This window comes from Brachyistius frenatus, unplaced genomic scaffold, assembly GCF_029030835.1.
Source record: "Brachyistius frenatus isolate BFR_SWC_R1_liver_20210118 unplaced genomic scaffold, ASM2903083v1 Contig_20, whole genome shotgun sequence".
In the NCBI taxonomy this organism is placed as follows: domain Eukaryota; kingdom Metazoa; phylum Chordata; class Actinopteri; family Embiotocidae; genus Brachyistius; species Brachyistius frenatus.
In genome coordinates, this window is record NW_027210619.1 from 3,992,005 (window position 1) to 4,012,857 (window position 20,853).

The 20,853-nt window shown below is 42.4% G+C and overlaps 2 protein-coding genes across 2 annotated transcripts; one reads left to right on the forward strand and one right to left on the reverse strand.

Annotated features, from left to right (window-relative positions):
- On the forward strand, positions 1-12,490 carry nacad (NAC alpha domain containing). Its single transcript, XM_069696077.1, has 10 exons — positions 1-340; positions 3,249-3,535; positions 3,650-9,107; positions 9,338-9,586; positions 10,076-10,167; positions 10,883-10,948; positions 11,121-11,267; positions 11,348-11,482; positions 11,591-11,713; positions 12,326-12,490. Exons 1-10 carry the CDS (start codon positions 256-258, stop codon positions 12,338-12,340), a joined length of 6,657 nt encoding a protein of 2,218 aa, XP_069552178.1. The 5' UTR covers positions 1-255; the 3' UTR covers positions 12,341-12,490.
- Positions 12,491-13,109: 619 nt separating this feature from the next.
- On the reverse strand, positions 13,110-17,695 carry glipr2l (GLI pathogenesis-related 2, like). Its single transcript, XM_069696089.1, has 5 exons — positions 17,355-17,695; positions 16,606-16,714; positions 14,951-15,054; positions 14,363-14,440; positions 13,110-13,687 (listed from the first exon to the last, which is right to left on the reverse strand). The coding sequence occupies exons 1-5, from the start codon at positions 17,365-17,367 to the stop codon at positions 13,521-13,523; spliced, it is 471 nt and encodes a 156-aa protein (XP_069552190.1). The 5' UTR covers positions 17,368-17,695; the 3' UTR covers positions 13,110-13,520.
- Between the last annotated feature and the right edge of the window lie 3,158 nt (positions 17,696-20,853).

Here is a 20,853-nt window from a genome sequence, read left to right on the forward strand (position 1 = left end):
TGCCTCCCTCTTTCGCTCATTGTCTGCCTCATTCTGTCAAACTCACACACATACAGACAGACACGTGCTGCAGGGGAAGATCTGAGTGCTGGGTCGCTGAGCATTAAAATCCCCCTCCCCTCCTTTTTTCTCCCTCTCACTTGCACTCTCACTCTCACTCTCACTCTCACTCTCACTCCCTCTCCCTGTTCACCTTGTCTGTTCCGGCTGCATGGTTTATTGTTGCGTCAGAGCCAAAGAGAGCCAGCGAGAATCATGCCAGGGGAGAGCACTCACAGATCTGTCCCCACCGACAAGCATCCAGAGCAGGGAGCTGAGGAAACGATGCTCCCTGGATCAGGTAGGACCTCTGCGGTTGGGGATGGAGAAAAGAGAGTGGGGCAGCAAAGCCAAAAGATACGATCGAAGACAGAGACCAGGGCGTAATGGAAAAGAGAGGTTGAGGATTGTGTAGTGTTAAACAAATGGAGCAAGGCAGGAGATTGGGTAGAGTTAGCAGGACAGAAAGCATGACTGATATTTAGAAATATTGGGCTACTGAAAAATGCCATATGGAAAATATTCAGTTTAGAGCTGGTTCATTTTTATCTGTTTTATCTGTTGACATACAGTCTGAGTAAGCTGTGATTCAGCTGCATGTTTGCCTTTTCACTAAACTGCATGTTTGCTCCCCTTCCAGCTCCCAACTATTAGCAGCCTCACCGGCTCACTTCTTTTTAATCCTCATCACAAAATAACAATCTCTCTCCCCCACCCTAAACCGGGCCTGGCCCATCTTCATGCCACATCCGCATCCACATCCACAGCATCCTCTACATCAGCTTTGTGAGATGTAAGAGCCGAGCAGCGTGGAGTGGCTCCTCCCTTCCCCCCATCCTCAACAGGAGCATGACACAGCAGCATGGCAGAGCACTCTGTAACACAACCTCACAAGAACAAGAGCTTGTGTTCATGTTGCCAACTGTTTTAAAAGCTAGTAGATTATTGCTCATTGTTCTGCTGAGTATCTGATCTGGATAAATCATGAAACAAGTGAGCAGAAATGATGAAAGGGAGAGGCTATAAAGTTCCCTCTCTCCTCACTGGACATATTTTACAGTGGTTAGCTATATTGTATTTATTCCTGCTTTAGTTCTTGGTCTTGAAACTATTTTTGCCTCTCCTGGCATGGATCTGTCAGATGAGGAGAATAGAATTGACAAATACTGTGGTTCCAACTTGTGTTTGTGCATGTAGTTGATGAAAAGCTATATAAGAATAGTGTATGTATGTGACTAATGAGTGAATGTATGTGTGTGTTTGTGTGGTGGGGAGTGTGGAGAACGACAAAAAAGCATATGAAACCGGTTTGGTTTCACTTGTTCATAGCTTAACCTGAGCAATAGCTGAAACAGAGGCTCCCCTTGGGGGTGGCAGTCCAGTGCTGCAGCCTCTGTGACGCAGCTCCAGTCTGCTCAACGTGCTGCGGCCTGTTCCTCATACGGCAAGCCGGGAGCTCAATTTTACTGCGTACTCCCAGACATGACTTGGAGCCTGGGCAGACGTGATACAGAACAAGCTTATTGAGCAGCCTAGCAAAGCAGTAGATGTAGTTCTTATTCTAATGCCGGCTACATTGGAGTGATACAGCAATGAGCTCAGTGTATGTGTTGTTTAACTTGATTTTGTCTGTCTCAGATATGGCTTGACTGCAATTGTTTTTTGTTTGCTTGTGCACTGGTCGCCATAGCTTTGTCAGGAGAAAATCATTATCAGCATCCGATACTAGGCTGTGTATTTTGGTTGTAGTATACAAGTTGGCTTTTGTGTATGCTTTACTGTGCATCTCTTTATGGCAGGTTAGTCTCTGAGGCATGACTCAGCACACACACCAACACACTTTGAGCTTAATAGTAGGGCAATGATCAGGCAAGACCGCTAAGTGCTGATGCTTGCATATGCCACCACCCCAGGCAGGGAAGGACAGCAGCGAGGGAGGAGAAGCAAAGACGATGTATTCCCAGGGGGAAAAATGAACAGAGGCAGAAGAAGGAACCAATATGTCACCACTAAGTCCTTCTGTATATATTCATGTACAAAGCAGGACCAAGGAGATGATTAGATAGGGAAAGGTTTAAAGCTAATTTGGGGGAGCAATGTCAAAAGGAGAAGCGACAAAACAGAGAGTGAATGTGGATATCTGGGTTCCTGGCAGAGCAACACGCATGTGCGTGTCAAGATGTGTGTGTTTGTGACTGGCACAGAACTGAGCCACTTGTGTGTTATAATGGCCAATCAGCATGTGGATTGAGGTCACCGTGGCAATGGCCCAGTTACAAGCGCAAATGAAGGATCTATTCTCTCTCTGTAGTGTCAGAGGAAATCTTCTGGGTATATTTAACTGAACGTATAGTTTTGTGTTATGGTAATCAAAAGAACATGGAAAAACCATGAAATATAATAAGTGGAACTGAAACAAATGATGAATGTAGTCTTTTATTCCATCTTCTCGCCCCTTGCTTTTCCTTTCTTGCTCATGCATGAGACAACCTCCACTCAACCCTGACCCAATTTCCTTCATTCGTCTTGCCATTTCATCTCAGTCATTTTGCAATTTCTGATGACAGTCGATTACGCAAAATGAAGGCAAGGGCAAAAAGAACAAGGACCAATGACAAAACCAGTTCCTTGTCCCTCTGGCTGATTGTGCAATTGAGTATGTTAATACAGAGAGAGAGAGAGAGAGAAACTGGCAGAGGTAAAGAAATATAGGCCTATACTGTTGTGTTAGTCACTTTCATCTCAAGAGTCAAGCTTTCAATCAGTTTTCAACACTTTCCAAAAAGAAACATTGCCTATGCTTTCAGTCTTGGTGATTGCTTTTCTCTCCTAAGCCATTTAAAGTGTCAGAGTAACATGCAGAGCTGAGAGATATTTGTGTAATTTACTGACTGGCATTTTAGTGACATTTTTGTTGCTCTCTCTGAGTTAGAGTGGAATTAGAAAAGTGAAGTTCAGTCAATGTGATGTCGAGTCTATTACTGTACATTGAAGGAGGTATAGCCTTCCACATCATGTCTGGTGTTGGGGTCTTAATATATTATTAATATAATATGCTTGGTTTATTTCATTTTTCCTCACAACAATTAAAATTCAACATTATTTCTGTTGAAGTACCCAGTTTTTTCCTTAAAATTATGTTAAAATCTCAATGTGACTGCTCTTTCCCTTCATTTAAAATGTTGTTTTAAATTTTTTCTGTTTTTCAGACATGACCAGACACCCATCGACTGACTCCACCCCAAGTGACAGTGGCTCCTCTCCTAGTGACAGTGGTTCTAGTCCCTCTCCCAGTACTCCACAGAAGCTACTCCCAGCATGCACTTCTCCATTTGGACCACGACTATTTCACACGATACCTAGCTCTTCTGGTACTCCAAGGCCTCAACCTGAAGGCTCTGACCATCGCAACAACAACACACCCAGATTGTTGGGAAAATTAGGTGGTCATGGACCATGTGGCCGCCATGTCCCCGTCAAGATGGAGAGAATCAAGGTGAGTGTTTTTTTGCGTTTGCGCATGTTAGCAATTTTACAGCAGATTTTCTACCAGATGAATTTTAGTTGTATACTGATATGAACTCGTATATGTATGATGTGTTACTCCCAGGTCCTGACTGGTTCTGAGGTGGAGAGTGACTATCAAGAGCCACAGACCATTGACACAAGGGTGGTGATGGGTCAAGAGACACTGCTCAAAACAACAGAGATCCAGAAAGGGAATCCCCCGGTTGGGCAGAGTGGTCAGGCTATTCCTTTGCCAGATATCCCAAGCTTCTCAGATCCTCAGTCACAAGCAAAGGAGACGCCGCTGGAAACCAGAAAAGAAGAAAGCAAACCCGAGTGCCCTCAAAAACAGGAGGATCAGCAAAAAACCCCTGTGCAGCCCTCGAGCACTCTCCATCCCCCTTTTCACAAACCCCCACTCCCTTCCTCCTCCTCCCCAGAGCCAGTCACAGCAGATGACAATTTGACAGACAACAAGGAAGGCGGTCAAACCCTCTCTCAAGACGAAGTGCCTTCCCTCTCTTTTTCTGAGCTTGCCTGTCCCATTGCTTTGTCCTTCTCTGAACCAACCTATGCTGTTGACCCACTACGAGTGGGTGTGCCCTCATCTCTTGACCCAGATCTTTACTACACCGCTCCTTCCACTCCAATTAAGATGGCTTCTCGCTCTTCGCACCTTAAACATCATTCATATCCTGGCTCCCCAGCCTGCCCTCTCTCACCTGGCTCTCCTTCTGACAGTGAGGACCTCTGCTCCCCTCTCACTTCTCCTTCTGGCTCTTATATCACAGCGGAGGGAGGTAGCTGGACCTCCTCTTACACATCTTCCACCTCTCCCTCCACTTCTCCCAACCTGCTCCTCACAGAGGAAACACAAGAGGCCCCTGCTTGCTTTGTTAGCTCCTTATCGGAGATTGGGGATGAAGTTGGGGAGGAAAAGGGACGAGTAGGTCCAGAGCGGGGGGAGGAAAGGGCGGGGGACTTCTGCCTGTACCATCCTGTGGATTTTGCTATGAATTCCCGGATAGGTTTAACGGACACAGTGATCCTCGAGGAGGAGGAATCACTAAAAGAAGAGATCAATATTTCCAGAGAAAGTTGTCGTCCTTGCTGGGTGACTGAGGATAGATCACCTCTACGGAGCAGTACCAGCAGTGACTCCCAGGAGGATGGGGGAGAGTCTGAAAGTTCACTCTGCCCACTGGAAGAGGCCGGTGCAGAAAGAGCAGAGTACTCCGGACCCATGCAGACAGGCCTGAGACTGCAATTGGAAGCATGCATATCAGAGGAATATTATGGACAGATGGATGGCCATCCAGAACTTCCCTCCACCACCTTGAGTCCTGACACAGAGAACATGACCATGGCCTCATCTAGCCTTAGCCCTGACTCACCTGTCCTTCCCCTGGATGCCTTCTGTCCTGGACCCTTTGATAGGCTCTGCCCCAGTTCTTTCATACTATCCCACGCAGCCTGCGCCGATGATATACCAGAGGAGGAAAGGATGATCCCTGCCTCCCTCATTTCTTTTCCCCTCCACACCAGCCTTATCTTTAAGGCTGATTCGATGGAAATCACCCTCTTCCCCACAGAGGAAGAAAATGAAATAGAAGTTAATGACAGAAATGAAGGAAAGGACGCGTATGCAGCAGGAGAGGAGGAGGCAGATGTAGAAGACGACGATGATGATGAGGAGGATGATAATGATTTTGATTATGATGATGATGGTGATGGTGATGGTGATGGCAATGCAAATAGTGCTGCCAACGGTGACGTTGATGAGGAGAATAATAAAGACGATGACACTGACAACCATGATGAGGCAGGTGAGGAAGCTAAAGTGGAAGTGAAAGTGGTAGAAGAAGAGAAAGCTGATGTGGAAGAGTGTGACAGCAAAGCAGTGGCGCATCCTATAGATGAGGACAGCTCAGCATCCTTCCTTCATTCGCTTTCAGAGACATCTATCAATGAGGGATTGGATGAATCCTTTTGTTTCCAAGATGATACAGATGACTCATTAGATTCTGCCTCCTACAATGGGGAGGAAGATGAGCGTCTATACAGCACTGAGAGGCACGCACAATCACTAGAACCCACAGGACCGGATGGACTTGATCCAACTGCAATCCAATCAGAACCTGACCAAGGTTCAGCCATTGGAACGGGTAAAACTGAACCTTTGTGCACACAGCTAGGTATGGACAAACTGGTGGATCATCTCCAAACCACCTGTCTTTCTGAAGCTGCTGCTTCCCAACCCGAAGGCAACTGTACAGAACCCAAACCTCTGGATATACTAAGAACCTCCAAACCCCAATCAGACCCTGAACTGGAATCTACCAGTGGAACTTTGCACATGCAAGTTAGCACAGACAAACCAGTGGATCACCAGAAATATCCTTGTCTTTCAGAAGCAAATTCTTGTCAGCCAGAGTCCCCCAGCAACCTGAATAAGAGTGGGAATGAGAGGGAAATGATGGATGATAGTCTTTCTTCCAACCCTCTTGAGGAACCTAAGGGCAGCTCTTGTTTTAACGCTTCCACCACTCCTGTTGTCATCCATGCATCACCTGACTCTGCTACTGTGTCCCACAGCTCCCCTCCTTTTGCCACTTCTGTGCAGGAGACAGCAGACCCAAACAGTTCATCCCTTTCAGAAGAATTGGCTGAGGAAAGTCACAGTGAAGCAGATGTTGATTTGAGACTACACAGTGACTACACAGAGGTGGAGCCCACAAAAGGACCAGAGAGAGACTCTTTCAAATTGCTCATCAGGCCTCGTCATTCCCACTCTGAAAGCCAAAAGGCCGTTGGAGCAAGTAGACTTCTATTATCAAAGGCTTTCTCCAGCAAACATGATGTGCCTGTAGGGGCAGAGGCTATGTGCCGGTCCAGTACTCACAGTGAGTCTGACATTGAGCTTGACCAGAAGAACGGGAATGCTTCAGCTGAGTCTATGAGTGCTGAGTGTAAAATCAGTGACTCTGGTCCCTCTCTGAATACAGTCACTGCTACCAATGACTTGAATAAAGGTGTTCTTCTTCTGTCCTGCCCTAAAGACCCTAGTCCCAACCTCAGTAATATTCCCGTTTCTGCCTCTCCAGAAGTTGTCTCAGAACTTGCTGATAATCTGGCCCTGACCCCTGAACACTGCCCTGGTGATTCTGCCCAGGACAACCTAAGGGAAAACACCCTGAGTACTGATGAGGGGGTGTTGGGAGCTGTTGGATCCCCACACTCCCCCCTTGCCATCTCACCCAAGAGGGAAAACTCAGAAACAGACACAAGCAGAGAAATGGGTCCTGGAGCTGGGGCATGGTGTGATGCCAGGATGGGCCTGGGGTTTGGTCTAGGACTCGGATCAGGGGCTGAGTTTGGTGTCTGGGGAGCAGGGGAGTCTCTCTCCTTGTCGCTGGGGAAGAGGTACGAGTTAGAGGCGGAGAGTCTGCTCATGTGTGATACAGAGGGCCAAAGCACACAGACAGCCATGGTTCCTAATATGAGCAGTGAAGTGTGCAAAAATGATGACAATGTTCTAGGTTTGATTCTGGATGAAGAAGATAACAACAGTCTGCGTGGAAAGAAGGAACAAACAGCGGATGAAGAATTAGTTGGAGAGGGAGCTTCTGAGTCCAACTTGGCCCACTGGAAGTCCATTGAGGAAATATCAGAAGCAGGGGGAGGAGAGGATGGAAGCTCAAGATTCCCAGAGGATGATGTCAGTAATCTGAATCCTGAAAATGATGGAGATAACACAGACACACAAATACAAGACCCTTGGAAGAATGCAGTAGGCATGTATGGAAGTCTGAATGCTCTGTCAGAGGAAGTGAGACACCAGAATGTGAATGTCAGTATTAGAGAGTCTGTGTCTAATATTCCACTTGAAGAGATGCCAGCTCCGATTTCTGACACGATTCCTGATGAACAGCAAGAACCAACAGACAGCTCCAGAAACCAGACATCAGACACCACACCGACACCACTCTTAAAGGAAAGTATCTGTAGTGTCTCAGTGCCATTAGTTGACACTCGCGTAGATGCAGCTGCAGCATCAATAAACAAACATCTCGATTCACAGGATAAAACTGAGTCAAGATGTCATACTAGTCGAGAGCGTCAGTCAATCACTCCAAAGAGTAATACATTTTCGTTGCTACAGGGATCCTTTGGATCCTTCACCCCTAAATGTAAATCTGATAATTCAAGACCAAGTAGAGCTTGGGAAGACAAAGTGGAAAATACTGGTTCTCTGGCAGAAACAGAGATGAGGCAGCCTCAGACCGAAGGCCAAAGAAAATGTGATGTCAGTTCTGTGACTGACAGAAATGCTGATGAACCAAATACTAAAGATTCCTTTAGAGGACAGCAGTTTGTTGTTTGTAACTCCAGGGAAGATGATGAGGCAAAAAAAGTGGAAGAGAAAGCAAAAGAGACAGGTGAAGAAAAAGATAAGAAGAACAAAAAGGAACCGAAATCGTCTTCTGCACAGAATGTGCCAGAGCACTTTGGGTGTCACACCCCTAAGGGGGGACTTTGCACAGATAAACCAGTTGCTACCAAGAAAGGGAGAAGAGGAAAGCAGAACAAACAGAGGGCATCTCAGACTGGCAGCCATGTTGACTCTAGCCCCGAATCACTTGAGGATCCAAAGAAACCATCTTTACCGTCAAATACAGCAGCACATGGATTGTCAAAGGGGATCACAGACAATTCTAAAACTAAGACGGGTCGTAATGCAAACAACAACTCTCAATCACCGGTTTGTCAACAGAGGACACACAAAGTTGAATCCAGTTTACAAATGCAGGGGGATAACAGTCACGGTCTTGATGTCAGAAATCCAAGCCGTGGACGGTGCAACTCTTCCACGTATACCCCAGACAACCTCAATATTGTGGTGGCAATGAACCAAGACTTACAACAGAAGCAGGAAGTGCTTGATAACAGACCACTATCTGATAGTCAGAGAAGAATCACAGTGGACATTAATGACAACAACATAGATACTGGCCACAGCCCGACTACTCTCACTACCATACCATACTCTCTGACTCCACTGGCTTCTTCAACATCTTCAACTGTTTCCTCCTCCTCCTCTTCCTCTTCCTCTCTACCATGTGCCTCAACAGAGCCAGAGAATGATCTTCCCACGCCTGTGCAGGAATCTCAGCCTGTCCTCTCAGCCCAACAACAATCTTCACTGTCCATGTGTCACACCACCCCAGTCCTCTTCTCTTCCTCATCCACCTCAAAGCAAGTCCCTGATTCTGGATTCCTCCCCAACAACAACCTTCAAGAGATCACTGATACCCTTTCCACATCATCTGCCACAAGTGTCTCTTCACCTTCACTCTCCACTGCCATGCCAATAAGGTTGTTCCAGGCAACCCAGGAGTCGTCTTCACCGGGGTCAGGGACTCTTCACTCACTGTGTGTTCCAGACTCTCTTTCCCATCGTCAGGCTCAGTCCTATTCACAGTCGGAGAGTAATGTCAACACCCAGCTTTGCAAACAAATCGAGCAAGGTCGCACAAGGAGCACAAAAGACAGAGGCAGAGGTGAGTAAAGAAATAATTTATTTTTATATTGATATCAGAGCCCAACACACACTGAAGAATTCCTTAATGTTTTTGTTATAGTCAGTTTTGACAGTGGGGGGGGGGGGGGAGCTTTAAAAGTTGGGATTGTTGTTAAAAACAGCAATTGTCACTATATTCCCCTGTTCTGTTGTTAAAAGAAAGTTGAATATGAGCTTCCTAACATGAATATGATTTGATTGCGCTGTTAGGTCCCAGTTTGTCTGAGGAGGAGACAGACAGCGAGGATGATGGTGGACCGCCACGACACAATCAAAGATCTCAGCCCAGAGGAGTTGCAGGAGGCAGAAACAGGTCATTGCAGGATGATTCTAGTCCAGCCAGTCAACGGGAAATCCTGCCCTTCTCTACCCACCAAACCACTGACAGACAGGCAGTCTGTCCAATCAACCACAGCCACAGCATCTCTGAAGACATTGACCTATCCTTCAAAAACAATTGTGAGTAGTTTCTTACCTCCTCTGGGGAAGAGAAATCCCCTAAGTTTCTTTAGCTGTCTGTTTTAAACTCCCCCTTCTCTCTATATGCATTTTCTCTTTTTGTTTGTACAATCACAAGTACAGCCACAAGAGTCTGAATATAAACTACTGATACAGAGCCAAAATCTTAAACTGGCTGACAGATTGCTACATGAATTATAGATGAAGAGTTTTTTTTTTTTGATTGTTGCCGTGTCACATTGTGTGTGATGTAAAAATCACATGGTATGGAGTTACCATCAAATTTATTTTCCATAGGCTAATTAACTGCACTGGCACTGATTAGATGTGGTTTGGGGTTTTACAATGAACTCTCTTCATCAGCAATGCATTAATGAGGTAGACTCACCGATGCCCTCATTACTTTTACTTTGCCTATTACTTTCTATAGCAATAAGGATATGAAGCACTTATCTTATATGTATGTGTTTTGAATATGTCCGAATGTAGGCTCCATATTGGCTTCCTGTAATGAGTCTGAGAGTGAAGGGTCAGTGCCTGAGCTTGAAGAGCCAGAGCCACTGAGACCATCAGAACCGCAGGTCAGTGTGTTCGTACTACTGCACTACAGAACATTCTCCCACATCTGTTTCACCCACTTTTATTGGCATGCAGAGAGGACATGATTAAATTTTCATGTATTATACAGTATATTTTAATATATATAACGTGTTGTAGTTTAGAACAAGCTATATTACATTGCAATCACAGTGAAATTGCTTTGAGAAATATAACTTATTTTTCTTGTCCCAGGACAATGATTTCACAAATGGAGGCATTATTTGGTTACAGACTGTCTGAAAAAAAATGACTGTATAAAGCATTATTATGTAAACATCTTGACTTAACAAGTGAAATGAAAAGTTAATCAGAACAAAACATACAAAAGTGATAAAAATCCCTCTTGTTTTGCTATCTGAATATAAGTATTCATGGTATATATGGCTCTTTTTTGTAAGCTAAGTCCTGTAATCTTTACGTTTAGATCTTTCTGTGATCGAGCTATAGTGGCTAAAGCTAGTCCTTATTTGTAGCCTATATTTTGTACTTTAGGCAAAAGGTCTGCTGCTATTGCCAGAAATGTAAAAAAACTAAAATGTCTCTGTGCACAAAGGGAAACAAAACAGAAACATAAGTTAGTATAAGATTAGTCACTTTTGATGGGATTAGTGGAATTGACATGTTAGCAAAACTGTTGTGTAAAAATGTCATAAATTACTACAGTAAAGTAGCTGATATTTGTTTTTTCCTCTCCAGTCGATCTCTACAGATGAAGTGCTAAACAGACCAAAACAGAGCCGCAGTGAGAAGAAGGCCCGAAAGGTCAGACTTCTGGCTACATATGGCTAAAAATGTATAAATAAAGTGGTCAAAGAAGATATTAAAAGTTATTATAATGATAGCAAGTTGAGGATTTTGTAGAGTTTTGTATGACCTCAGTGTTTAATTTGTGACTTCTGTCATTAATTCTCACTATCTCTGCTGCCATATGTAGGCGATGTCTAAACTGGGTCTGAAGCCAGTCCACGGTGTGACCAGAATCACTATTAGGAAATCCAAGAGTATCTTGTTTGTCATCAGCAGACCAGATGTATTCAAAAGCCCTGTATCCGATATTTATATTGTATTTGGAGAGGCGAAGGTAAGTCATTTTAGCCTAATTAATTATTTATGCTTGGGTACATGTTCAGCATTGTCTCTGAATCTCTCCTCTCCTCTCAGATTGAGGACCTATCACAGCAGGCTCACAAAGCAGCTGCAGAGAAATTCAAGGTGCCTGTGACCTCCTCTCCCTTAGCCCCACCTGTTCCACCCAGCCTCACCATCAAGGAGGAGAGTGAAGAGGAGGAAGAAGAGGTATTTTTGTCTTAACCATTTTTTTCTGAACACCTATTATACTAGTTGTGCCTGCCAGTAACTGTAAATCTCTCTTTGTCTTGGCCTTTCTCTTCCTTTCTGTGTCAGGTGGATGAGGGAGGTCTTGAACAGAGAGACATCGAGCTCGTGATGGCTCAGGCCAATGTGTCACGAGCCAAGGCCGTCCGTGCACTGAAACACAACAATAATGACATTGTGAATGCTATCATGGTGAGGAAGAAGGCGGAGGGGAAGGAGGGAGTGGGAGAGGAAGAGTGAGAGGGTGGAGGGCGGGCAGATGGTGAACAAAATAATGAGTCATAGCCAGTGAGAAGGGAGGGGCGGGATTGGGGGAGGTTGGGGTTGGAGGGGGTAGAGGAGAAAGAGCAGAGGACAAATGACAAGTAGAATTTCTCCCCAGTAACCGAGTAACCTCTACAGAACTGTAGGTCATCAGTGGAGTTTGATGCCCACTAGATGGCAGCAACAACTAACACACAAGTAACTACTGGGGTTGTTTTAGTGACGCAGATTTTTTTTTTGGGGGGGGGGTATAAAACATGAAGAAGCTGTTTTAATGTTACTGGCAGCCTCTTATCCTGAGCATCCCCTTTGATTATATAAGCAGTGACAAAACTCTTACACTGGATCATGTTTTTTTTAAGTCAGTTGTATTGAAGACACCGATACACAGTCAAGTTTGTAGAAGGAAATGCAGCAGTGATTGTTTTAGTTCTCATCTAAATATGTTACATTGCATTTTGACGTTTCACTTTTTTTCAGTGTTTTAAAATCTTTTTTCTTTTTCTCTCTTCCACTTTTCTTCCCTATACTCCCTAATAGGAGCTGACCATGTGAGTGGTGATGACAGTTTGACTCCTGACTCCCTTATTCCAGCCTATAAAGCCTAAACACTACTGACTCTTCTGTATCGCTGCTGCTGTATGTTGCATCCCCAGTATCTGCTAAATAAAGTCTGTTCCATTGTGGGCTCTGACTGCACCATGACACTGATCTCACTGACATGATTGCAGATGGAAACACACTGTGCACATTCACAAATCCTTTTAAACTTCTAAAATTATTTCCCCTATCTTCAACATAAGCTAAGTTATTGTTTTTGATGTAGGAGGTTAAAAAAACCCAACCTATTTATTAAAGTATGAATAATTTATAAACAAAGAACAGACTTATTTCTCACTCATATCTGGAGAAAAAAAGGCTTAAAAGAAAAGAAATAAAAAGTAAAAGTGAAAGTTAACATTGCTAACAGGCTGTATTCTAGGATTAGGACATGTATTGGAAGTCTTCAGTGGATGTGTCATGATGAAATTGAACTCCTATTTTCAGATTTAATAATCTAAAAAAATGAATGACTCGTACATGGATGGACAGATGCCAAATACATTTTTTGACAATCAATTATTACAATTATTATTTATTGTACAAAACTGATTAGAGCACAAAAGATGTGGCACTGCTGGGTCTGCTTTGACGAATAATGGCAATAATGCAACAATACTTTACTTTACTAAAAACACTGGGTCAAAAGCTTTAGATTACGTGCGTGCAATGTGCGTACCCTGATCTTGTGACTGAATTAGCGCTGATCTGACTCTCACAAAAACAGAAGTGAAAGTACATTTTATTTCAGTGTGTGAAATCATAGAAACGTATTGCTGTTAATGAAGGAAATACTGTCACAGGCAATGAAAACAATTATTAAAATTAAGATTAGTCAATCCCAATGGTAAACAGAAGTATTTTGTTAGCAATGTCAAACAGTAGTGATTCTTTAATTTAAAACGCTGCATCATACATTGGCTCCTTTTGAAATGACAAAGATTTAAAGCCTGAGTGCTTATCCATCTTTTAAAATCCATACGATATTTTATTATGGCTCTCTAACAGGCAAGAAGTGGAGCTCTCCTGAGTTTTCTCCAGAGCAGTGCAGGCTGACAACCTCTCCTCTCCCTCTCTTCTGTAAAATGGAATAAATGCCTTTGGACCCGAGTCAAGTCAAGGGATCAATACCTCTTCAGGAGCTGGTGTTAGCTGGGAGGACATTATTCTCAAAGTGTCCCTGGTTTGTGATATTCCCGGCTGGGAAGTATCTGGCCACCACAAAAGAAGACCCGTCTGAAGCAGTGGCCTTACCGACGCCCAGCTTTGTACTGCTCTTCCACACCATCGCTGTGAAGTGGCCTGTGTGATGAATGAAAAGAGAAATAATAAACACAAAGAAATTAAGAAGCAGCAAAACATGGAAAGATGGATGAAGAGGGAGAAACATACACTTAGGACACAGCTGAAGCTGAGTTCATCTAAATATTTATGGACATATAGGAATCTTAATTCCTCTCACTCTTCAGTCCCAAACCTCTTTTTATGCCTTACACACTTTCTTCCCTTCTTTTTCTATCAGGGATATTTACGTGAATCAGTATGAGTCACTGTGATAACCCACGAGTGATCTGCTTCATGTGTGATTAAGTTATACCGACTCATGCACACTGGTGTCTGAGGCTATGGGAAACCATCTGGAAGAATTAGGGCAGAGTGAATATGGCATGAGAGCTGAGGAGTTATATAGAGCACTGTGATTTCCCTTTCGGTTTCCCCATGGCTGGTTATCGAGTCAGATAGTCACACTTTGACATAGGTGTGACATCAGCACAAGAACAACAACAACCTTCCCCATGCCTGGGTAAGCGTGACACCAAGAGAGAGAAAGTGACAACGTGTAAACAGAGAATGACTAAGAAACAGAGCAAACAGCAGGTAAACTGGGATTAAAGAGGAAAAAGGATGCGACAAGACAGGAGGACATGAAAAAGGGAATCAGGGATAGTTGCACAGACACGCATGTGTGAACCTCACCAGTGCCGGAGGAGAATCCAGGACGGTTGAAGTTGTACTGTTTCACTTCATCATACCAGCGGTCTGCCACATCCTTCCCTGCACATGCACAGGGAAAAAATGTGACTCCAACTTAAAGGACAATCAAATCAGTCACATGTGATACATATTAATCAGAATGATAGCAATGTAAGAAGACAGCGTTATTGAGCTACAAATCCCCCCTGGGTACATGTTGTTTACAGTGCTGCATTTTTTTTGTCAGCCAGTTAGATGTTTTATGAATCACATTGACCTGAGCTGACATATTTCTGCGGTGAGTCATGGTATCTTAAAGTGGCGGGGAAATAGATCCCAGCTGTTCATTTGCAGGGGCTGCTGGTCAGCACAGTGTATGTACTTCAGTCTTCACAGACTAAACTATTGTATTTATGGAAGAATGTGTCTTATTAGATTTTCCCGTCTGATCCTTATCATAAAGAATGTCATCTACATATACAGTCATCTAGGAAGGGCTTCAGAATCACACTAAAGCTTGAAGACATGCAGTGGCATTCAAAAGGGTTACATACAGTAGCCTACTTTTTACTATGTATATACAGTGTGTACCTGTTTGGTCATATGAAGCCCATGCCAGGTTCTCTCCACAGCTCCCTCTACTGGACTCTACACTGTGCTTCAGGATTCTTGTGCTGGCCAGACTCTCAGAATAACTGTGGACAGAGACAATAACAGTTTAGTGCTGCCCTAATAATGTTTACACCAATGAGTGCTGTGCGTATCCACTTTAAAACTTATTCCTTATTTAGAAACAGCCTTCCTGGAAGCCTCGGTTTTTAACAGCGTGCTGCTAAATATTGTCCTCCACCCCAATTAAAAACAGGGAAGCATATACATGTACCTTAGACGTGCAATCTACAATATATGTGCAATATCGATACAGAAACCATTTCCAATGAATCTCTGTTATTTGGCTTAAATTTGGACTAGTTAAAAGTTTCACACTATTGTTTCCACACACTCATTCAACGTTGTATATTTATTAAGTTCAGCCTCTACAAATACAAAGGAGAACATGCTATACTAGAGATTTCATTAAAATAGCATTGATGTAATGACATAATTTGTTAATAGTGTCCAGGTTACTCTAATTTACAATCTGTTCAGGGCACAAAGCACAAAATTCATCATCTTGGACTAGTATTAACCGATTCATATTTCAGCTTTTCTTTAAACTTGAAAATGATGTAACTGCCTTGTGACCTCAGTGACTCTAACAACATGGTGGGCATCAATCACAGAAGTTAAATGCTGGGGAGCCTCCTCACTTCTTGGCTGTAAAGGCAAATTTCTTCAACCTTTATATTACAAGAAGCAAAGTTTGTTACTTATTTTTGTTAAATTATATTCTAAATCTAAATTAAAATTATGGCCAGACATGCAGCTGTTTATGACATATTGAGGCATTAACCTTCTACTTGAACTGGGGTAGGAACACGATTACATAACTTTGATAGGGGCCTTTACAAACAAGTCAGTTTACACAAAAGGTGAGGCAAAAACACCAATCATCATGTTGTCATGACCTTTGTTGCAATTTAAATGGCAGTTTATCTCCAAACTCAAACATTTACCATCGTAGATATTAACATTCATTCATTTACAAAATATAAAAGACATCTAAATTCACAGAGGTGTAGATTTTTTTATGACATAGCATAAATTAAGGTCTGTTCTTTCAATTTTAACACATTAAAATAAATTGAAACATTATGTTTATAAAGGTTACTGCAAAGCTTATGACATATCTAAAGATAGTTTTAAGCTATATGTTGCTGTTGCTTTGTACCATAAAAAACACTTAAGCAAATGAACTGAAGTACTTGGATGTAGGATAGTTGCATCTGTCCTTCCTGACAGCTCTGAACAGGTTTACTAAAGAGAAAAAGTTCTCTTCAGTAGCATGTCTGAGTTTATTTGATGATGACGATTCAAAAAGTCTGGTAGAGATGAAGTTTCATTAGACTCTCATTTGAATAAAATGTTAATGCAGCTGCAATTAGTGGCAACAAATTGTCAATATAACCTGTAATCGCAACAAAAACAAACCGATGACCCTGGATATCATATTACATTTTGTGGTTATTGCATTTGACAGGCTAGGGAGGAACTGTCACTGTTATCCGGAGCAGTTTGACAATGACTGGTATGCGTAGTCCTCGCTAATTAGGTTTCTAATTTGATCTGTGTGTGCATGAACCCACCGGGCAGCCTCCCTGCTCAACTTGCTGCTCAGCTTCAGCGGAGGAGCGTGATGCTTCTTCCTGTACTCATTATGGCACTGCAGCACCTCCTCAGCAAACTGCTTTGAGGCTGAGAGACAGAGAGACAGAGAGGCCAGAGACAGGAAGAGTTAGACAGCCACTGACAGCATCTGGCAGAAGAGACGTGATGATACAACATGAGGACACAGACATGGCTGCAGAATGCAAAGTTGAGCCGAAACCTACAGACTGACTGACCTCAGACAGCGAGTACCAACTTAGTGAGAGATGATGGAGTAGAAAACGTCATCCTGATCACACACACACACACACACACACACACACACACACACACACACACACACACACACACCGCCTGGTGCCTATCACTCACTGGCCTTTTCATAAGTCCCACAATCTCTCGAGTGCTCACACAATAGGCACATTCAAATGGTCAAACAAAACAACAAAAATGCAGATACTGCCAGCATCTACTAAGTGGGCTGAAAGATTAATCCTCACTCAGAAACAGTGGCATTATAGAGGGGGAGAAATTAAGAACTTAAAAATAGGATGGAAACTTTTTCTGGCCTAATTTAGGATACCACTGTTCCCAAATACATACAGTAAACAAGCAAACACACTCATGTAAACACAGTTTCATGGAGGCAAAGTTGTAACTCAAAAACCAATCAAACAGGCTACAATTAAAGGTAAAAAAAAAAAAAAAAAAAAAAGTGTCCACTCACCTGATTTTCCCATGGTGCTGACACAGGAAGCCTTCAGAAGATCAGTAACAAGCTCAGCCCAGAGTGAAAGCAGCTGTGTCTTGTTTTCTACTCGCTCCCTCTCTCTGTTACAGACTCCCTCTCCCTCACTTCCTTTAGTGCTTTCTAGCTAATGCTCATACTATGAAACAGCTACTAATGCGTTGATTTCAGGCCTCTCCTGTCTCATACCTTGAACTTAAAGAAACTCTGCAAAGTTCCTCTTTAGCTTCTCATCTGGATGTAATGATCATTGCACAATATCCGTCCTCCTCAAGTTTTGTTTCACTTCATTTACTACAACGTGTCTGTCTGTCTGTCTCTTAGCCACACACCCTACCCTCACCATAAGTCTATCTTTATGGCCCAGAGCAGCACACACCCACGCTGTGTCTTTGCATTCCTACAAATGAAAGGGGAGCCCCTTCTGTCTTTGGTGACATCATCTCTGTGAGACACATGCCCATATATGGCTCTGAGAGTCTTGTATTCGGTAGAAAGGGAGAGGGTTACTCCTAGCAACTGTACCCCAGACCATGGCTTTTCTCACAATCAACACTGTCATGATGCAGCATTATCCTAGATAATGTACATTAAAGACAATGAACTCCTTTCTCTTTCACTATCAGGGACTTTTCATCTCCATCTTTCAGGATTTTTTTATTGACTAACATCCGGATCAATAAGATATTTCCAGCACACCCAATTGAAAGTGAGTGATCCTGTAACTTCCATCTTGGATGAAAAGGCAATGATTGAGCAATTTCCCTTCTGCAGTTGACACACACAGATAAAGGCAGATTCTTGATGTTTGAGAACAGGCTTCTACAATTTGTTTTGTCTTCATGAGATATGCAGCCTTCTGTGCTTTAATGGCATTTCTGGACTAAGATATTTATCATTAAAAAAAAATAAAGACACCTGCTTTATCAAAGGGACGAGTGGTTACATTTTATAACTTAGTTTTTGAAATCATCTCTGCACTCTATACAGGCCAAAGCTTATATAAAGAATGAATACTTTTTAAAAATGCTCTTACACCCTCTGAATCAATAGGACTTCATTGTGTCAGCACCAGAGTGCCCTGATGAAACTGCTTAATGTGTAGCAGTAGATGCTGAGTCTTGAATGGCTGATTTCCCTGTAGTGAGTGTGAGTTTATCCACACTTGGTAGGGCTTGAATAAATGAATAACATATAAAAGACATTTAGTATAATATATTCTGTGTCAATATCAGTTGCTACAGAATGTGAATGTACAGATCAGATGTACCAGGATCAAGATGTTTAGCAGCATAGCTGTCACTTTAGTCAAAAACTGAAATATTTTAAAAACTATTGAATGGATTGTCATGAAAATTTGACAGTCTGAATACGGTGATTCCTTAAGTTTTCCTCTGGGACCACCTTTGGATACCAATGCTTTGGTTTATAATCACCAAACTAACCACATTGATTCTCAGCTAAATTTTGCATTGAGTGTTACCTTGATAAATCTAACAGAAGGCAGTTGAATTCATTCACTCATTCACTGGAGGGTTAATTGTTCCGCTAGTCGCCTAAAGAGAGAGTCAATACGGTCAACAGTCCGCCGAGGTCAAAGGGGAAATAAAAGAGGGAGAGAAAACATAGTGAATCTGGTAAACAAGCTAGCTATAGTAAGAAGATGAATTCGTTTTACTGCCAAGAAGTTCATGTTAAAGTTATTCCAGACCGAGTTGTCGCGTTTGAGTATTTTGTGGTTGACGAGGAAGGTTATGGAGCACCGGGATTTGATACATTTTGATGATTAGTCTCCAGTGAGTGAATTTCTCTGCTAGTTTAAACTGAAGTAGCTCATGTTAATTTTTATAACCATAAAAAATAAAACAGCCCTGCTTAATAGAAACCCAGTGCTGAAGACAAAACTGTGTGAGAGGGTTAAATGTGAAGTTGTATTGCTTTAGAAATATTTGTCTTGTGGCATTTTTAATTTGATAGTAAATGGTCTGTACTTGTATAGCGCTTTATCACCTTTCAGTCTCAAAGCGCTTTAACATGGTTTTCCCATTCACCCATTCACACACTAATGAGACAGATCACCATGCAAGGTGCGATCAGGAGCACATTCACACACCAATGGTACACCACCGGGAGCAACTTAGGGTTCAGTGTCTTGCTCAAGGACACTTAGGCATGTGGACAGGAGGAGCTGGGGATTGAGCCACCAACCTTCTGATTAATGTGCAACCCACTCTACCGTCTGAGCCACAGCCTCCCTGTTGACAAAACTGTGTTGATAAAACATGCGTTCTGTTTTTTCGAGAGCATTGAAATTAGAAATGGGAGCCATAAAGAACGATGAAGTAACTGAAAGTGATTTGCATAATATGCAAAAACTGAAAACTTCACATTAATTGAAAATTAAACAGTACTATTTTCAGGTGGATTTCTGAGAGGAGGACTGACGATTTACAGCAAACGGGTGGCCACGACGGCCACCGCCTGTGGAGGAGGAGAGGAGCAGATTCATGGATTTGAACTCACTGGACTCTCTACCTCGATTACAGGTAAATTTACACTGAAATATAGGATGCCCCTAACTGTACTGAAACGATGCAGTTGGTCGGAAAAATTTATTGACTTGACTGGGCTGAACTAACTCTTAAAGAGAAAATGACTCTTGCATCTAAGGAGGAAATAGATGTGGACTAAAGCTAAGTGTTGAAGTCAGAATGTTACACTGCCTTACTTTAAACAGAGACTGAGCGGTGGACTATATGATTATTTTTAATAAGAACTCTTAATGAAAGCAAATATTTAAGTTAGTTTAGTTGTTTTAGTGTAGAGCGTCTACATATTTTTTGCCAATCAAGTGAAAAGTGTGGAAGGTGGATTTAGGCCTGTTACACTTATTAAATAATCAAATGATTGAGATTATTTGAGAATTATTTGAAAGTTAGAATCGTTTCCATTCATCTTTATGATTAGAGATGGATGAAACTGACATAAATGTTATATTTCCATCACCGTTTCCATTGCTGTGTCCACTATATTTTCTAATGTATAGTGGACAATCCGAACACAGCACATGTTTTCTACCTTTTGAGGTTGGACAGGCGCTTATTTAATGATGTCCTCTCCCTGACCTTCTACTCTCGTTTGAAGGCACATGAGTGGAGAATTAGCGCCAACAACTGTTTATCTTGAGGTACTTAACTTAAACTTAAATATTTTCAATTAATTTCTATTGACACTAACGTCACGGCTTTAGTTGCAAAATCAATGCCATAGCAAATAAATATCTCAATAACATATATGTATATCATTAAACAATGAGTAGGCTTATACTATAATAGTGTTCTGAAATGAAAAGAAAAAGACAATTTAATTAACAATTTGTATGACAATTAATCGTCAACTTAAATTTTATGATCGTAACAGCCTCTGGTGTAAAATATAATGGCGTTTCACTATATTAACACTAAGGATCGCATATGAA